Source organism: Zingiber officinale, chromosome 8A (genome assembly GCF_018446385.1).
Source record: "Zingiber officinale cultivar Zhangliang chromosome 8A, Zo_v1.1, whole genome shotgun sequence".
Classification (NCBI taxonomy): domain Eukaryota; kingdom Viridiplantae; phylum Streptophyta; class Magnoliopsida; order Zingiberales; family Zingiberaceae; genus Zingiber; species Zingiber officinale.
Genome location: NC_056000.1, coordinates 35366951 through 35385996, shown reverse-complemented (window position 1 = coordinate 35385996; position 19046 = coordinate 35366951). Strand labels below are relative to the sequence as shown.

The following is a 19046-nucleotide window of genomic DNA, read 5'->3' as shown; positions in this document are numbered from 1 at the left end:
TAATAGGTTTTTCTTCAATTTTTCAAAAAACATGAGATGTGTTCTCGTTTCCTTACCTATAAAAAAAAGAATTTATTGAACTTATTGAAATTGAACTAATCTCTCTCATTGATGTATTATTTCATCGATATTCAAATCACGATGCAATTTTCTTGTTCTGGAAGCAAGGCGGGGGCATAAAAAGGGGGAGATTCCTCGTACGCGGGTACGCACGCACTCTCGTCACTTTTTCCTTTCACAACTTTTCATTTTTGAGTCTCTCTGTTTTCTTCTGGGGAATGAAATGGGTCCCAACCTCGTACGCGGGTACGCGCGCACCTGCCAGCTCTGCATGAGTTCCGGGCTGCTGTCTTAACTTTCCACCAGAAGATTAAATTCCCGGTTGGCGAGCGGGTCGGGGAAGTCAAGGGAGAGCAAAAGGTGGCTCGCAGCTGCTACATTGATATGGTCCGGGTGGAGGCGCGTAAGAGCCGGAGGACTCAGGATGGTGGGGTACATGCTATCCAAGAGGAGCCTCTACCCATTGCCGAAGAACCGATCCCCTGGGAGGAGGTCCAATTGCACCCCGACAGAGCAGAGAGCGTCACTCGCATCGCCAGCGACTTGCCGCCGGAGCTTAAATCAGAGCTGATACAGTGTCTGATCCACAATAGGGATGTTTTTGCTTGGTCACCGGAAGAGCTGCCCGGGGTCAAACCTGAAGTTGCTGAGCACAAACTGCATATTATACCCGAGGCCAAGCCAGTCAAGCAGAAGAAGAGAAACTTCTCTGCCGACCAGAATAAGATTATCCGAGCTGAAGTGGATCAGCTCAGGAAGGCCGGACATGTTCGAGAGGTGCAATTCCCGTCCTGGCTTTCTAACGTTGTATTGGTGAAGAAGCCTAACAACAAGTGGAGGGTGTGCATAGACTTTCGCGACCTCAACAGGGCTACCCCCAAAGACTGTTATCCTCTCCCGCGGATCGATCAGGTGGTGGATTCAACTGCGGGCTGTGAGAGGATATGCATGATGGACGCTTATCAAGGATATCATCAGATACCCTTGGCTAGAGAGGATCAGGAGAAAGTCAGCTTCATAACAGCCGACGATACTTTTTGCTATACGGTCATGCAATTTGGACTCAGGAACGCTGGGGCTACCTACCAAAGGATGATGGACAAAGTCTTTCGGGGTCAGATCGGGTGGAACGTAGAGGTCTATGTTGATGACATCCTGATCAAGTCCCCCTGGCGTCCAGTCTAATAAAAGATGTAGAAGAAACCTGTGGGACTCTGAGGCAATATGGGGTAAAGATGAATCCCCTGAAATGTCTGTTCGGGGCCAAAGGAGGGAAATTTCTGGGCTACCTGGTGACTGAGCGAGGGATAGAAGTCAATCCTGAGAAGGTTCAAGCATCATGGAACATGCATCCTCGAATCAAGGAAACATGTGTCGGCAGGATAACATTGCCTCGATTCATCTCGGATCTCGGATCGAGCCGCGCCTTCTTCAAAGTGCTTAGGAAAGCGGCCAAGTTTCAGTGGAAGAATGCACACAGCCTTTGAGGAGCTAAAGCAATACCGGAGTCTTTGCCATCGTTGTTTAAGCCTCGTGGGAGAACCCCTTTGGGTCTACTTGTCACCACCGAGGCCGTGGGGCCGGTTAAAGAATAGGACAGGTACAACGACCAATGTATTTTTTCAGCATCTATTGAAGGGCCGAGTCTCGGACACGGCCCCGAAAAGTTGGTTTACTTAACTTGTTCTAATGGCTCCGCCCGACCGTATTTCTTGGCGATCCCATCACCGCCCCGACAAACAAGACAATGGGTCGAGCTCACCAAGGTGGAGGTAGCGGTCGGCTAATAGCCCTCACACGGGAATATGATATACAAGATGTAGATAGGAGCTGTCATGGTTTATAGTCCACCATGAACAAATTGCTTGCTCCATCTATTCTACTTGATGTTGTTGGTTTCGTGTACTTCATATATCGCCGACATTATGCAGCTAGCTGTACGGCTAAATTTCAGAGCTACCAACAATGACGCAGAGTATGAAGCCCTATTAGCAGGTTTGCAAGCAGCTCGGCACGTGGGGGCAAGCAGAGTCGTAATATACTCGGATTCGCAGCTAGTAACGCAGCAGGTGACCGGACATTTTGAAGCAAACAACGAAAAGATGCAAGTTTACAAGGAAGCCTATGAGAAGATGAGGAAAGATTTTAAAGAAGTCACAGTCACCAAGATTCCCAGGTCGGAAAATGAAAGGGCAGATGAATTAGCTAGAATGGCCAGCTCCTTGACTGCTTGGATACTTGACAGATTTATAGCGCAGACCTTCCTTATAGCTCAGATTGATCTCGAAAACAACCGGGAAGGAGTTATTGATTGGAGGGCGCCCATAATGAGTTTCCTCCAGCAGGGAATTGTACCCGACAACCTAGAAGAGGCGCGCATGCTCAGGAGACAGACCCATTCTTATGTCATGATTGGAGATCAACTATACAAAAGGTCTTTCTCCAGACCTCTGCTCAAGTGCTTGAATATGGAAGAAGCATCAGCCTGCGGAGATACATTTGGGATGCCGGCAACCACGCAGTGGAAGAACCGCCCGGAAAGTGCTCGGCCGGTATTTCCGCCTACCTGCGAGGGACGCACGTGTCGGTGAGTACTTGTTTGTCATGCCAAAGGTACCGTAACCCGACGACCGACCCACAGAGCCGCCGAGAACTTCCATAGTGTCTTGCCCTTTCACCAAGGTATGGACATCGAGGACCTTTCCCATGGCTGTGGCAAAGACGCTTGCCGGTAGCGAGATTACTTCTCCAAGTGGGTGGAAGCGAGGCTCGCCAAAATCATCAAGATGCGGTGATCCGCCTTATGAAAAATATCTTTGCAGATTCGGTTTGCCTCACAAGTGGTGTCGGACAATGGCAGATAATTTCAAGGACGCAAAATACAAAATTGGTGCAAGGGGTTCGGCATAACTCACTTCCTTGGTGGATCCTCAAAGCAATGGTCGGACCAAGTAGTCAATCGAGAAATAGTGCGGGGCTCAAAGTCAAGTGGATCACACGGGAGGCGGTTGGGTGGACGAGCATTTTGTGGGCCTATCGTACGACACCCCGAGAAAGTACAGGTCTGACACATTTCCATATAGTATATGGTAATGAAGCAGTGGTACCTCTGGAGGTCGGGATACCGTCCGTGAGAAGAATGATGTATGATGAAGGGAACGCAGAGCGACGACTGGCTGAGCTAGATTTCATCAGCGAAATTCGCGAATAAACAGCTGCCAGGTTGGAGGCCTATAGACAAAGAATGAGGCAAAACTATAATAGAAGGGTGATCCCCCGATTCTTCGGAGAGGGAGACCTCGTCTGGAAGTAGATGAAGCCCTTAGGGGAAGTGACGAAGTTGACTCCTCGATGGGACGGACCATACAAAGTTATCAAAAAATTGGCCTCAGGGGCCTATTATTTGCAGGACGCTCAAGGAAGGACGTTGGATCGACCTTGGAGTGCTAACTACTTACAGGCTTATCGAGTTTGAGGGGGCTGACTCTGTTGACGTAGGCCAGGTCAGGCAAGGGGCATGGAGACAGTAGGATAGTCAAGTAAACATTCGAAAAGACATGTGTACATGTAACAATTTCTCAGTTTAAGTGGCTAGTACAGATCATTTGAAAGGAGCAAAAATCTCATCCGGAAAGCCTTGAATGATTTGAGCGTGATTCAAAAAGTCTACAGAGGGGACGGACCTCAGGAAGTCCTGTGCATGCAGTTGCCTGATAACTCCAGCCGCCGTGAATGGCACGGACGCAGCAAAGCGTGCCCCAGCCTGGGATAAAAATTCAGGAGAGCTCAGATAGGACCTTCGACTTCGCATGCAACGATCAGCCTCTCCTTCTTGATAGATCGCCAGAGCAGCGGATACCCCCATCAAAGCCACCCGAGACTGGGATAGTTATGCCCTCAGGGCCTCCAGCTCAGCCCCTTGAGTCTCCAATTGTGCCGCCTGAACCTCTAGTTGATTGTTCTTCTCCTGCAGAAGAGTATCCTTGGGCTGTATTTCCTGAGCCTGATGGGCTAGCTGTTGCTGATACCCTGCCTCAGATGCAGCTCTCTTCTCCCTCATAGCTCGGAGCTCATCTTTCACCTGTATCAGGGACCGTTTCTGACGGTCGGTCTGATTGGTTAGGGCTTGAATCTCCGCCCGCAAAGCATAACTGGCTTGGGCAGGGTCATTCAGTTGCAGCTCTAATTCGAAGACTCTCTCTCGGAGTTCTTTGCTTTCATGATGGAGGGTGTGGAAGGATTGGTTCAGCACCAAAGATTCTGCGTGAGTCTGGGCGGAAGATATAACCTTCAGTTGAAGCAATACAATAGCAAGGGTAAGGTGAGGAGTACGTACTTTGGCCCAGGACTTCGAGAACCTATCCATCTGGACTAACGGCGGCGCGTTACCCATTTGATCCATGCTCTCTGCCCACAAACTGCCGAGGCAGCCTTTCATCATTAGGAGGCTCGTAGGGGCGTCGGACCGCCGAGCTAGAGCAGCTTCAGAGGGGATGGTGGTCCTGTAACGATGGCGGGTGGAGGAGGAAGGTTGAGAAGGGCCGGCGTCAGCACCAGGAGGAGCGGGAGGTGGCTCGGCAATGGGCTCAGTTGGCGTGGGGTTTTGATGATCGCCTGGGCTGTTTTCCTCTGCAGTTGTAGGGATAGAGCGAAACGCAGCTGGTTGTCCCCTGTAGGGGTTGGGAGAGGCTGCCAGATAAAGAAAACAAAAATAAAGAGGGAAGCGATGTCAGAGCCAATCACGACGGCAGCAAGGGGCAAGGTGGTAGTATAAGGAACAGAATCAAGCGTTAATAAAGTCAGACCTGGTCTTCGGCGCCTCCTGTGAAGCAGGGGCTGGTTATCAGAATCAGAGTCATCAGAGTGAGGCTGACCCTGTGAAGAGGCTGCCGCACCCCTGTCCATGGCGCCCCGGCCGGATGAGCTTAGACCTGCGCGATGAAGAGTTGCGCGACCACGTCTGGAAGCCCGGGGGCTCCTCGGAAGACATGTCTGGCCGAGCGAGCGGCTAGATCACGACCCCGAGCTCGGCTCGAGGCGCCAGGCGAAGGAGAAGCGGCGTGTGAGTCAGGGCTGGGGGCAGGCTGAGTCGCCGCCCCGAATGAGGCGGATCCAAGATGAGGGAGTAGCCTCCTATCCAAGATTGCCCGACCGCGCCGCATTATTTCCAGATCATCGAGGGGTAGAGGCAGAACCTCCGACGGACGATGCAGAGCCTCAGCTGAAAGCGCCAACACGAGAAGTCATTCTCACAGGGAAAGTGATCGGAAAGGAGGCACTCAACACGAACTTACCTAAGGAGCGCGGTGTGTCAGAGGTAGAGTGGCTCAGCCTGAAGAAAGAAAGTAGGTCTTCAGATAGTAACCTCGTCAAATTCAAGCGCCAGTCCTCCATTCGAGTGGCAGCCGTAGCATAATGGAGGTCCATGTGGAATTCGTCCAGCGCCGGAGTTAGAGGCAGCTCAGGTTGCCAATACATGGGCCAGTCTGTCTCCTCTGGAAATCGGAGAAAAAAGAACTTTTTCCTCCAGTTAGCACTGGGAGGATGGAGAGGAGAGAAGAAAGCAGTGTGACTGCGGGCTTGGAAGTAAAAGAGACCGTCGGCGTGCCGAGCAAGAGCAAAGAAGCAGTGAAAAAGGGGGGCCGACCAAGAAATCTCACAAACTTCGCAGAGTATGACGAAGCCACATAAAGTCTTTATGGAATTGGGAGTTATCTGACCTAGGGGGATTTTGAAGTAGCGACACACTCCAGACAAAAAAGGATGTGGGGGTAAACGGAGGCCAGATACAAATTGTTCAGTAAAGAAAGTGCAATAACCAGGCGGAGGATCGAAGTACAGGTTCACACCAGTAGGGATGATGGGTTGGAAGCTAGTAGGGATCTCGTAAGTGTACCGTAGGTCATCCCAATCCAACTCGGCGAAAGACGAAGCGTCTGGGAAGTGCTCCGCCAACAAGGAGATCCAAGAAGGAGAAGTCATTGCAAAAGAGATTCTCTCAGGTGATAGAAAGAACAAACGAAAAAAAGAGGCTTGGAGAAGAAGAAGGATCGCGGCAATGTCTCGGAGGAAGCCAGTCAGCAGCAGCGACGTTTGGGTGCTCTGCGGTGGCGGCGAATCCTAAGGGAAGGCAAGAGGAAGAAGATACTTATAGGTATGGTGGAGGAAAGATATTTTCGTACGTTAACAACGGATGGTGGATACAGGGATGTAAATGGACAAGGAGCGCTCTGCGATGAGCCTCGAGAATATAACCAGGGGGTATTATAGGGAAGCCAGTGGCCCGAGATACGAAGCGCCTCCCAAGGTGATAGCTCCAAGTAGGACAAAAATGTACGGAGGAGGCCGTTAGAAAGGTGGATAGGTCAAACCAGCGGGCCTCACGGTCACGCGTGGTAACTTTTAGTCCCCGCTGGGCTCAGAATAAGAGCGACCATTGGAGGAAGAGCTACGTGGAAGAGCTGCGTAGCGAAGGAAAGTAATCGAGGACGAGCCGATCAGTAGAGATCGCCCGATGCCAACGGACGACCTACTAAAGAAGTAAACTAAAGGTACACGAAGGGGACGCAATACAGTTATCCGAATATGAGGGAAATTAAGAACAGACATTCCGAGTTCAGTATGACTACGCGAATAAGTACCATCGGAGAAGAGCCGGCATCAACACATAAAAAATTAAACATCATAACACGGTTCCGACTACACTACATTTGGAGAAGGGGAAACCGGTTCATCAGGGGCCGACAGGAGGGGCACTGGGTCGGCCAGCTCTGCAGAAGGAGAAGCACGAGCAGCAGACATTTCGGGAACGACAGCAGGAAGGTCCTGAGCAGATGTATCCATGGGGTCTGATCGGCCGCCGAAGGAGGAGCATCCAGGAGGAAGAGCCCATCATCCGCTTCGAAGGAAGGGAAAGTTTCCTGCGGCAGTTCCCGAACCAGGCGAGCGGTGTCCAAAAAGGTGGCGGGGGGCGCCGAGCGCAGATAACCTTGCTCGAAGGCCTGCCTAACCCCACCAGCGGCCCCGTGACACAACATCGAGACCATCCAGCGCCCCAACTTCTGGAGGAAAAAGGAAGAGTGGACATAAGCCAGTCTGTAGACCCTTAACCGCCCGAGTTCGCCCGCCTGATACTCTTCCATGAGACCCTTGTTCTGAGCAGCCTCAGCGCGGGCTACAGCTAGGTCACTCTGGCCCTGAGACGCTGCTCCCTGGGCCTGCGAGAGCTCCGCTTGCAACGATTGAAGCTGGGTCTGGCAATCCTCCCACTGAGTCCGCAGGGTGGCCTCCCGAGCAGCGGCAGCGCTAGCCAGGGCCTGGGTATCGGCCAGCCCCACCTGCAAGAGCTCCTGACTTCGCCGTAGCCTCGTCAACTCCTCTGATTGGGAGAGCAGCTCTGCCTCTTTGGTTTTCAGCTCGGAAACGGTCACTTGATGGCGCTCCACTTCCGAAGGCAAGGAAGACTCGCTTGTTTTCAAAACCGCCTCCAAATGTTGAAGTTTATCGAAGGCGGCGTGGGAAATGGCCCGAGCGGAGGCCGCAGATTCCCCGGCGGCACGTAGGTAAGCGTCCAGGCTTCCAAGGGAGGGCTCAGGAAGGTCTGAGGAAGCCGCAGAGCGCTCTAGTTCCCGAAGACGCGCTTTGAGCGCCCCGTTCTCGCGCTGAAGCTCGGCCGCTCGTTGCACGGCGCTCAGACTCACGGAGCAGGTCTGCCAGTAGCCGGAAGAAGAGAAAGGAGGTTACAGAAACACACGGATACCAGGAAGAAGGAGAGAAAGAGCTTACCGCAACCAGGGAACGAGCAATTTGATCGAACTCCTCCAAAGGGGAATTGCTCTCCCAGAACTGCCGATTGGCTGATTGCCAGGAGATGGCCAGGTCCCCATAGAGGTCGAGCCTACCAAAGATAGGCGACAGGTCGGTGGCGGGCACGTGGGTCGGGTCGGTCTCTGAAGGGAGCCTCCAGGAAGCTTCAAAGGCAAGGTCTGCGGATGGCAGCTCCAGAGTCGGCACGACTGAGCTCATAGGCACGAGAGGAGGAGAAGTTGAGCGAGCCAGCGAATCTGGGGGCTGATCGCCAGAGGACGAAGGTGGGGCAGGTAATACACTCTGGATTGGCAGCGGGGCGGTCAGGTCCGATGGCGGGTCTGCCACCTCCAGATCAGAGGCCTTCTCCCGTGCCAAGCTTGTCTCCTGGGTCGAGCCCATGTCCGAGGACCTGGTAGGGGAGGAAGTGATCACTACGCGTTGACGGCGAGGAGGTGGAGGAGAAGTTGTGGTAATCGGGGCCGCTCTCTTGCCCTTGCGCGTGAGGCGCAACTTCATAGTTGGAGGGAGAGAAGGCACTGGTCCTGCAGGCAATGACTCAGCTGCAGGTTGATCAGAGGTGGGAGGCAGGGCTGAGTCTGCAGGGCTGGGGGCTGGTACCTTTGCGAGCATCGGGGCAGTCACAGCATCAGAAGTCCGGGGCTCCGAAAGCTGCGAACCGGCGGCAGCAGCGGGATCGGAAGGCAGGCCTGGCGTCAGCTCTTCGTTCAGAGCTTGCAGAACGACCACCGAGGGTGTCTCCTGACAGGCAAAGGGACGGAGGATGGCGACCACTACGAAAATAAGAAGAAAAAGCATCTCAGTTAGCGAAGAGCGGTATACAAAAAGATAACGACTTACCAAAAGGAGCTCCGATTTCTGTGGGGACAGGACTAAGGCCAAAAGCGTGCAGAATGTCTTCTAGCATCAGCACAGACAGGCGAACAACAACACAGCCGCGGAGCAGGCAGGTTCATGGACATGCGAAGGGAAGTCCGAAGCAAGGAGGGGACGCCATTGGGAAGGCCCGGCTAAGGGGACGGGAGGCTTGAGGAAGAAAAAGCGAGACCTCCAGCCTTTATTGGAGGAAGGTAGGTCGTCAAAAAACTTATGGCCCGGCTTGGCCTGAACGTTGAATACCCCTGCTTCGGCTTGCCAGAAGGAATAGAAGTGGTGGAATAGTCTAGCGGTCAAGGGGATTTGATAAATGCGGCATAGGATGATGGTTCCGCAGACCGCTCGGAATACATTAGGGGCAAACTGAGAGATACCAATACCGCAATACTGACTCAACTCGGAGAAAAAAGGATGCAAAGGAAACCAAAGACCACCTAAGATTTGGTCCCTGAAAACAGTGATAAACCCTTCGGGAGGAGAAGAAGGATGCTCATCTGGCGAGGGAAGACGAAACTCATATGCGGCGCCTAGTCCTAGATTGGATTGCAGTGAAGATAGGTCGTGATGGTCTAAATCAGAGATGTAACGGGAATACCAGAAGGGTTCCTTACCGTCCATGATCACAAGGAGTGAGCAGGCGAGGGGAAGGAAGACGAGAGGGGTCACAGGTCGGGCGCAAGCAGGAGAACAAGGAGTTGCACTGCAAGGAACGACCGCAAACGAAGGGAGGAGGGTATCGAAGCGTCGAAGTATGGAGAGCAGACTGCCGTTAGGGTTTATAAAGCTCATTCATTCCTAGGAAACATCGAGAGTCGAGCCGAGTATCTTTTGGGGTAACGTGCCCCAGCGCTGTCTGATGGGAAATAAGCGCTGAAGGGTGCAAAAAAGGGTCAGAGGCTGGCGTCTGGAGGCGTGCGCAATAAAGGCGTCGGACAGGTGTCATCGCGAGAAGAAACACATTAAAGATTGACAAGGCAAGGTAATCATGAAGGGGCGTGCCATAAAAAAAGAAGCATTCTTCGTAAAAGGCTCAAGACTAGGCGGGAAGTTTCATGAAGCCCCAGAATCCAGGCAATTCAAAAAGGTCGCAAATAAGACAGGGCAGATCAGCGGGAGTGATGGCCAGGTCAGACAAGTAGCAAGCAGGCCTGTGGGGCTGTTCCTCGCTCGGGCCGGCTGGGCAAGTGGCTCTGCCCAGACAGCCCCGGATCTGAGTAACTAGCCAGGCGCATCACGAGAACTGCGGGATCGTCATAAGCTGCAAGGGCACTGTGGCCCAGGGGTTGAGTAAGGTTTTTATGCTTCCTCCTTTATTCTTAATTCTATACCGTACATGATGCAATTGCAGGAAGAAACGCGATGCAAATGGATGAGCTGAAAGCTAGTGATAACAACTAGATCAACTAAAGCAATCAGGTCGACACAGGCGAGACAAATGAAGGCGAAGAAAAGCAATGCATCTATGCCTTTTCGATTTGGGGATCTTACTGGTCACGGACCAGCGCCGTCGCCACCGGTCTCGGACCGGAGTATCATTACTGGTCTCAGACCAGCGCCATCGCCACCGGTCTCGGACCGGAGTATCTCCCAGACTCTCGCCCCAGTGCGAGTTATAAGTGAGCTCTGTCCTCACGCCTAACGACGTTTCAGGTCGGCTCCCATGCGAGAATTAAAAGTGAGCCTTGTGCTCACGCCCAACGACCTTTTAGGTCGGTAGTCCCAGACTCTCGCCCCAGTGCGAGTTATAAGTGAGCTCTGCTCTCACGCCCAACGACCTTTCAGGTCGGCTCCCATGCGAGAATCAAAAGTGAGCCCTGTGCTCACGCCCAACGACCTTTTTAGGTCGGTAGTCCCAGACTCTCGCCCCAGTGCGAGTTATAAGTGAGCTCTGCTCTCACGCACAACGACCTTCTCCCATGCGAGAATCAAAAGTGAGCCCTGTGCTCACGCCCAACGACCTTTTTAGGTTGGTAGTCCCAGACTCTCGCCCCAGTGCGAGTTATAAGTGAGCTCTGCTCTCACGCACAACGACCTTTCAGGTCGGCTCCCATGCGAGAATCAAAAGTGAGCCCTGTCCTCACGCCCAACGACCTTTCAGGTCGGTCCCCATGCGGGAATCAAAAAGCAACCCCCCTGCGAAAATCATAAGCGAGCTCGGCGCCCACGCTTGACTACCTCTCTGAGGGATATGCCTCACATTGAGTGGAGCGTTTTCAATAATCAGGTCAGCTACATCTGGCTTTATTTTACGCAAATTGCAAATATACAGCAAATACGCAGGGCAAGGGATGCGGAAGGCCGTCTACTCTACCCTTAGAGCGTCAATATTAACTACGAAATCAGGTTTTGCACGTTCATTACAGTTTTAAATCTCAAGCACCCTGTCGGTTTTATTATCCAAAATTCATACATGCAAAGGAATCATGAAGCAACTCTTGGCTCTCACATACGGGCCAGCTTCTAAAAATGCTTGAGACTCTGAAATTTGAGCAGGAAAGACTATGCTAGAAGGGGGCAGACATACAAGTACAGCAGCACAGTTCAATAAGCAGGCAATACAGCTAAGGCTACAAGAGGGAGCATTTTGCGGAGAAGGAGCCACTGAGACAACTATGGCCCGAGCTAGCCTTAACTCGGGGAAAGGATTGGTCATGGAGAATGAGCACTGCCGTGTGAAGAAATGTCTGGGGACTCAGGGGCCTCAGGGGCGTTCAGAGCCCGAGCCAGCTCCGCATGTAAGGAGTCGATGACTGCCTGTTGCTGGGCGATCGTGTCTTGCTTGACGTTAAGGCACGTGCGGAGAAGAGATAACTCCGCCTCATGCTCTCGCTGCAAACGTTCTTGGAGGCTGATTTGGCGCTGCAGGCTAGCCTGGCATTCCTCTTTCCTTGCCTTTTCAGAATGCACGCAAGACTTCGCAACACGATACTGGGCTTCCATGGAGCGCAGGGCAGCTAGCTGACGATCTCGATCCTGGGACACACGCTCCAGTTCGCGTTCTCTCGCGGCAAGCAGCGAGGTGAGTTGATTTATCAGCATTTGGGAGGTCGGCTGATCAACTTCGTCAGAGGAAGGATAATGCATCTCGGGGGAAGGAAGCTGGCAGAACGTGGATTAGCAGAAGGAAGTAGGAGAGCAAGAATGAAGAAGGATAGAGTAAAGGGGTGACCGTGAGACTCTTTATAAAGAAGGCAGGTGGCCAAGTCACAGCAACTACGTGGGCAAGGTACCCCAAGCGACTGGCGAAGCAATTAAGGAGGCATGGTATCCCAGGCGACACAACACAAAGATTGATGCGTGAGGCGGGAATCAGGGCGCGCAGAGATATGCTGAAGCAGAGACACAGAGATAGGCTGAGGTCACCAAGATATGCTGAGATCTTAGAGATGTGCTGAGGTCTAGTCAGTCAGACTGTCGTCCTCCTTCGACTAGACTTGCGGGGGAGGCTTGTGATACGGTTGGTAACGGAGGGGCCCAAGAGGAAAGGGTGAGAAGGGTCAAGGCCATATGGTGGTCAAAAGTCAAGAAGACGTGGCAGTCAATAGTCAAGCTGACTAGGCAGTCAAAGGCAAGCACAGGGGGTAGGCAGGGGTCAGGCAGGCTTATCGATCAAGGGGGCAAAGTAGTTGAAAGACAAAGGAAGACGACAGACGGAGCACTGGGCACAAGTCGGAAGTAGCAGAGCCGTTCGAAGTCAGCTCGATCTGCAGGTCTGCGATTCAGAGGCCCAGAGGTGCAAGTCGCGAATCATAAGTCGGAAGTAGCAGAGCCGTTCGGAGTCAGCTCGGTCTGCAGGTCTGCGATTCAGAGGCCCAGAGGTGCAAGTCGCGAATCATAAGTCGGAAGTAGCAGAGCCGTTCGGAGTCAGCTCGGTCTGCAGGTCTGCGATTCAGAGGCCCAGAAGTGCAAGTCGCGAATCATAAGTCGGAAGTAGCAGAGCCGTTCGGAGTCAGCTCGGTCTGCAGGTCTGCGATTCAGAGGCCCAGAAGTGCAAGTCGTGAATCATAAGTCGGAAGTAGCAGAGCCGTTCGGAGTCAGCTCGGTCTGCAGGTCTGCGATTCAGAGGCCCAGAGGTGCAAGTCGCGAATCATAGGTCGGAAGCGGCAGAGCTGTGTAGAGATGGCTCGGTCTGCAGGTCTGCGACTCGAGGAGCCGGAAGTGCAAGTCACAACTCATAGGTCGGAAGTGTCAGGGCTGTGTAAAGACAGCCCAACCTACGGGCTTACAGTCGAAGGCCAGCAAATACAGGGTGCAGAATACAGACCGTGATCGGCAGGGCTGTTCAGGGGTAGCCCGATTAACGAGTAACGCTTAGAGGCGAGATCTGGTCGAGGGGTGTAAGGTAGATGCCGACAGCGATAAATAGGATGAGCCGAGTTGGGCAGGAGTTGAAGCATCACAATTGTCCGTCAAGGGTAATCATTACATACCAGCGAGATGTGCGAAGGCGGAGGTTTCTAAAGGAGAAGATGCTCTCATGACCAATAGCGGCCTGACAGGTGTCCTTCACTACAAGACAAAACCCATGTGTAAAAGCGGAGGTTCCTAAACAAGAAGATGCTTTCACAACCAATAGCAGCACGACAGGTGTCCAGGACTACACGACAACGACAAAGCCTAGCGTCTAATGTTTTCTGACAGGATGGCAGGTTCTGGAAGCAAGGCGGGGGCATAAAAAGGGGGAGATTCCTCGTACGCGGGTACGCGCGCACTCTCGTCACTTTTTCCTTTCACAACTTTTCATTTTTGAGTCTCTCTGTTTTCTTCTGGGGAAAAAGAACCTGACTTGAGCGTCGGAGGGCCTGATCCGAGGACTTTTTCCCTGGATTCTGGTCTCTAACGTGGGAGGGGGAGGTTGTCTGAGTGTGCGCAGGGTCCTGCAGCAGCGTCAGCCACCCGTGGGAGTCGGATCACCTACGATTTTTTCCGTCAACAATCAGACCATCGCGACGAGCCTCCGTCCGACTCAGCCTTCGGACGGGATCAGGTATAATTATATTTTTTTGAATGAAAAATTTGTATACCAATATTTTATGTCTCTTAAAATATATACACAGATAATAAATTAGATAAATTAATATGAATTAGAGAATTGAAATAAATATTCTCTCATCGTCAAGCTAAAATTTTACTGGTAGAGTTTAAGGCAATTTGTCCTTAAAATATATTATTGAAAATAGTGAAATCAATAATTGACGTCTGCACGATTGATTAAGCAATTGTTGAATTATGTTTAATTAGTAACTTTTCATGTTAAGTTATTGAATCTTTTTTTAATCTAATCCTAATGTTAAGTCTAAAAATAATGATGGCAGTTATTGAAGGTATTGTGACAACACCTTATACACTAGTTTATTTGGACGTAGTTTATTGGACGAAAGTATTTAGAACATGTTCCTATACAACCGATTAATTAGAAGTTTAATTAATCGAAGGAAAAATTGTACCTAATTTCCTTTTCATTTCCGAAAATTTGAGAGCATTAATCGGACATGTTGACGAGCACGTGGCCATTTTTCCGGCTATCACAGACGGGGCAGGCGGCCGCCGCCGGGCCGCAGACGGCGCAGGCGCAGAGGTGCCGGCAGGGGAGCAGCAGCACCGTCGGCTCCATCTCCCCGCAGCACCGGCACGCCCTCCTCGCCGCCACCGCCGCCGCGCTGTCGCCACGGCAGCAGGACTCGGCGTCGGCCGTCGCCGCCTCCGCCAGAGCCCGATCGAGGTCGGCACGCAGCGCGCAGACTGCCGCCTCGCCGCTCCGCGCCAGCTCTCGCCACATTTGGTTCTCGATGGAGAGGCTCTTCAAGCGCTCCTCCAGCGCCAAGGCGACCTTCCTCGCCAGCTCCACCTCCTCTTCCTTCGCCCTCAGCCGCTTCGACGCCCCTTCCTCGGCCGCCGCCAGGATCCGCCTCAGCCGCCCCACCAGCTCGGTCCTCAACCTTGCAACCTGTGCCAATAAAAATTTCATCTTTTCCGCTTCAGAAGCATCAGACTGCCAACCAATCGATCAATTACATGATCAACGACGAGGCGATCGAGGTCGAGCAACAGCCGGTGAACGTGGGAGGAGGAGGAGGAGGAGGAGGAGGAGAAGTCCTCGCGCGGCCGCTTCCTAGACGCCGAGGGGAAGAAGACACCACTATCAGAGCTCACCAGCGCAGGGGAATCGCAGAAGGGGAGCAAAGGTCCGGCGGTCGCTCCGGCGGCCGGCCCGGCGTCTCCCAATTGCATGGCTGATTGATCCTGACCAACACCAGCAACAATCAATCAGTAAACTTCATGCACGACGAAAAGGAAGAATCTTGTGACGATATTGAGAAGGGAAGAGAGGAACAACCATGGAAGGTGCATGCAATCGAGAAAGGTGGGCAAGGAAAAATGACAATCAAATAAAAAAGAGATGGAGGGAGAGAAGAGAGAGCATTTAGACGACCGTGTCAACTGAGTGTGGGACTGAGAGAGAAAGAGAGGAGGTTTTTGACTGTTTGAGGCATTTGGACAAACAGATAGATTGGGATATATATGGAAGCATATAAAAAGGAAAATAGTTCGTATTTCAAAAGAGTGAAAATTTTAAAAAATAATTATCAGATCGGGACCGATAACAAGTTCGCACCGTCATCATCGATGAGGACCATCGCTCAGCAAAAGGAAGAATCATCATCATCGGAAGAAGTTTTCCATAGATAGTGATCTTGTGTGATAGCGAAAAACAATAACCGACTAAAAATTAATTTTAATATTGATTGTTTGAAGGCTATGATTCAGCAAAAAATGATTCCGAATAGTTTTATTTATCAAAAGGAACGATAGCAACTGAGTCAAAGAGGAGATCCCTTATGTAAGTCTTCCAATGCTCAAATTAGTGATGCGATTAAAGACGATGAAATACATGATTAGTAGCTATGAGTATCTAAAGTTGCATAGCATCGCATCGTGTACTTACGCCTGTAGATGAAGACCCTCTTTTATAGTGTTATAATTTGTTTATGCATGATTCTCAACGTGCTTCCAAAAAAATGGACAAATCATAAAGATGCTCTGACAGCTTTTCTTAAATAGACATGGAATGTCTGCGTTTAGAAGACTGGAAGCTTTTGGTATATAGTTTGTTGGTGCTGAAAGTACCAGTTAATCGAACATGATTTTGATAATGACAAATGGTTCAAAGTTAAATTGTGTTGTGATCTAATAAGCTTATTTGAGTGTACAAGCAAAACCTAGTTGAGGCTAGGCAATGAAGTCATGGTTAAAGGATTAGGCACGAAGTTTTGATCAAGGAATTATACACTTAGCATATCAAGACATCGGGTAAAAGTCCTGGGGTTGCGAACACCAGGTGGAAGTCTACGCGGGTTGAAGATCGGACGTCTAGCAGAAGTCTCGGAGGTCAAGGTTAGATGCTAAGCAAAAGTCCAAACGGGTGTTTGACAAAAGGTAACTCTCCTGAGAAGAGTAGATGGGGACGCGCTCCCAATTGAGGGAATAATAAGTGTCAGCTTGACCTAGGATTTCATGAAAAATCCGAAAGTCAGAATCAGACAGTGCCGAGACTATTAAATTAATTAATAAAAACTATTTTATATTACACTAACTCTGTTTTGTAGGGCATTTTTGGTATTTGGACTAACACATTTTGCAGGAGCTGAAATATACAAGTTAGCCTCAGGTGAATAGTGCTCGAGACATCTCAGAACTGCGTGGAGGCACCTCGGAGCTACGTGAAGGTGTCTTGGATAGGGAGGAGGCACCCTCGCCCAGATAAACTTTGAGGATAAAATTTTTGTTGCAGGGAGGTGCCCTGGAGCCCATGGAAGGCATCCTGGAGCGCATTGGAGGCGCCCTCGTGCGGAAAGAAATTGCAATCTGTGGAGGTTATCGAGTCCGAAGAGCATGAGATCAAATTTATATTTGGAGGCACTTCGGATGAAGTTGGAGGCATCCTCAAAACTTAATAAAAGCAATGTTCGACAACCACAAATGACAATTTAATTTGCTACGAGTTCTATACTTACACGTTGCTCTGAAAAGCTCTCCATAACAATCGAATGTTGATCCAACAACCAACACCAATGCTTTACATATTTAAAGTTATCAATAAATTTAATATTTGTATTATTTTGTAATTCAAATTTCCTCTATAATTCTTCGAGCTATTAATGAATTGTCGAACGTAAATACTCAACGAGTGTGAGCCTTGGAGTAGGAGTCGTCATAGGTTCTGAACCAAGTAAAAGAAATTATTAGCATTATTTTCTTTCTTTGTTTTTACTTCCGCTGTATTTTCTCTATTACTTATGAAAAACGTGAAAAAGTCATGAGAATTATTCACCCCCCCCTCTAGCGCACCTTTCAATCCTACATAGTTTGCATGTAGAATATCTCTGTCATCCATTACACAAAATGTCAAAAAAGAATATGAGGTCATTGGGTTGAGGGGCCCATAATATGCTCACCGGGCAAGTCGACCGAGTCCTTCGTAAAGCCCGATCGGTTATTGCTTGCCAGAGTCACGAGGTCAAATTTAGGGGATGTTGTTGAGGATTCTTCCTCTGCTCGGCCTTTCAGTTTGGCCACTAAGTTTGATCAGACAAAGTATCTAGTTTGTTTGATTGGACTATAGGTCCATTCGGCTAAATAACTCAGGTGGAATAGTTGATCATGGTAGCCCGAGTGATGAAGAGGACTTTGCTTCGGAGGATACTAACTCGGTTTGAAACTCCAACCATGGTCCGATCGACCAAAGAGTCCGATCAGATGAAGGGTCAGGTTGGATAACCGCTCGGTTGAGACAATCGTATGTACTGGCCCCGAATGTTGACACTCATTAACTTTGTCTGCCATGTCAGTCGACTTTCTTGACTTTGACCTAACTTAGAGGCTTTACCTTATTTGCCTCCCCTCCAAGTCTAGTCGAAGAAGGTTACTAGTCCGACTAACTAGACACTTGTGTTGTTGGTGTCCGCCTATCTTCTGATCAAACGTTTACTCTTTGTTATGACACCTAGCTCAAGCCGATGCTACACTTGTTGATGATTCTAGCGTCCTTCGGCTCCTGACCGGATGATCCTTCTTCGTATCATCACTTGACTCGAGCCGACGTCATTTTGTCGCCTATGAAATAGGATATGTCATTTACTAATTAATGTCTGATATGATGAACACACCTTTTTATCATAAGCTTGTTTATTGTCCTCCATCCCTCATAAATGCATCCTGTGTCGTGTTGACACATGTCGTACGTCTACACTATGGAATATCTGATGTGACATGTGACTGTTGAGATTCAATATGACGGCTGGCAATTTTAAATTCAACAATTTGGAGTAAACCTCTCTCATTCCTCCCCTTGATCAAACAATTGAGAGCGGCTGTTGCTAGGGTTTTTAAGTTTTACCTTCGAACGCCACTTTATCCTTTTGTCAATCATTTTCTTCTTCGCCCTCTATTCCTTGCTATCGCTGGCGATTCTCCAAGTCTTTTACTTTCACCATAAGTACGCTTTCTTCCGCCCTCCGTTCATCTTTTTCCTCTTTCATGGCTTCCGCTCCTTTCCTCGCTATCCACGAGCTTTGGTATACCTCCACCGCCTCTAACTTCAATGGCGAGGAGGTGGAGCATATGCGTCTCTCCTATCACCTTCCTCCTGATCATCGCATCATTATCTCTTCTGGTCACGACCGCCCCCATCTTCCTTCGGCCGAATTTCTTGCTTTTTTCAAGGGCCAATTCTCAGTCAACCTTCATTTTCCTCTACACCTTTTTTTCCCCAAAGTTTGTTCTTATGTTCATATCCCTTTGCAACAATTAGTGCCTAACTCCATTAGGTTACTGTGTGGGGTCATCGTATTGTTCTGTCTTTACCGAGTCCCCTTGCACCCTCAAGTCTTCCACTACTTTTATTATCCAAAGAAATCCGAGCTAGACATTTTTATCTTCTAAGCTCGAGTGGATGCGCTATTCTTTGATAAAATGCTCTCGTCTAATAAAGGATGGAAGTTCCACTACTTTTTCGTCTGACTGACCCATTTAGTAACCTTCTCGACCGGGTAGCAAATGGAATTGTCCAACCCTCCCGAGTTAAACAAGTACAAATGGGAGTCGATGTATCTCATAGCCTTCGCTCAGCTAGTTGGTCTAAAGAACCATATTCATAAGTTGCTAACTGAGGGAGTGTTGTACATATTTGAATTGAGTCCCATCCGAACCAGACTGTTTGACAACTTCGGTGAGAAATTCATCCTCTTATTGCTGTTGAATCTAACTGATTTTTTTTTAAAAAA

The 19046-nt window shown here is 50.0% G+C and overlaps 1 protein-coding gene across 1 annotated transcript; it reads right to left on the bottom strand.

Annotated features, from left to right (window-relative positions):
- Positions 1-14090: 14090 nt before the first annotated feature.
- Positions 14091-15262, bottom strand: LOC122011413 (probable BOI-related E3 ubiquitin-protein ligase 3). Its single transcript, XM_042567804.1, has 3 exons — positions 15101-15262; positions 14779-15006; positions 14091-14710 (listed from the first exon to the last, which is right to left on the bottom strand). Exons 1-3 carry the CDS (start codon positions 15101-15103, stop codon positions 14246-14248), a joined length of 696 nt encoding a protein of 231 aa, XP_042423738.1. The 5' UTR covers positions 15104-15262; the 3' UTR covers positions 14091-14245.
- Between the last annotated feature and the right edge of the window lie 3784 nt (positions 15263-19046).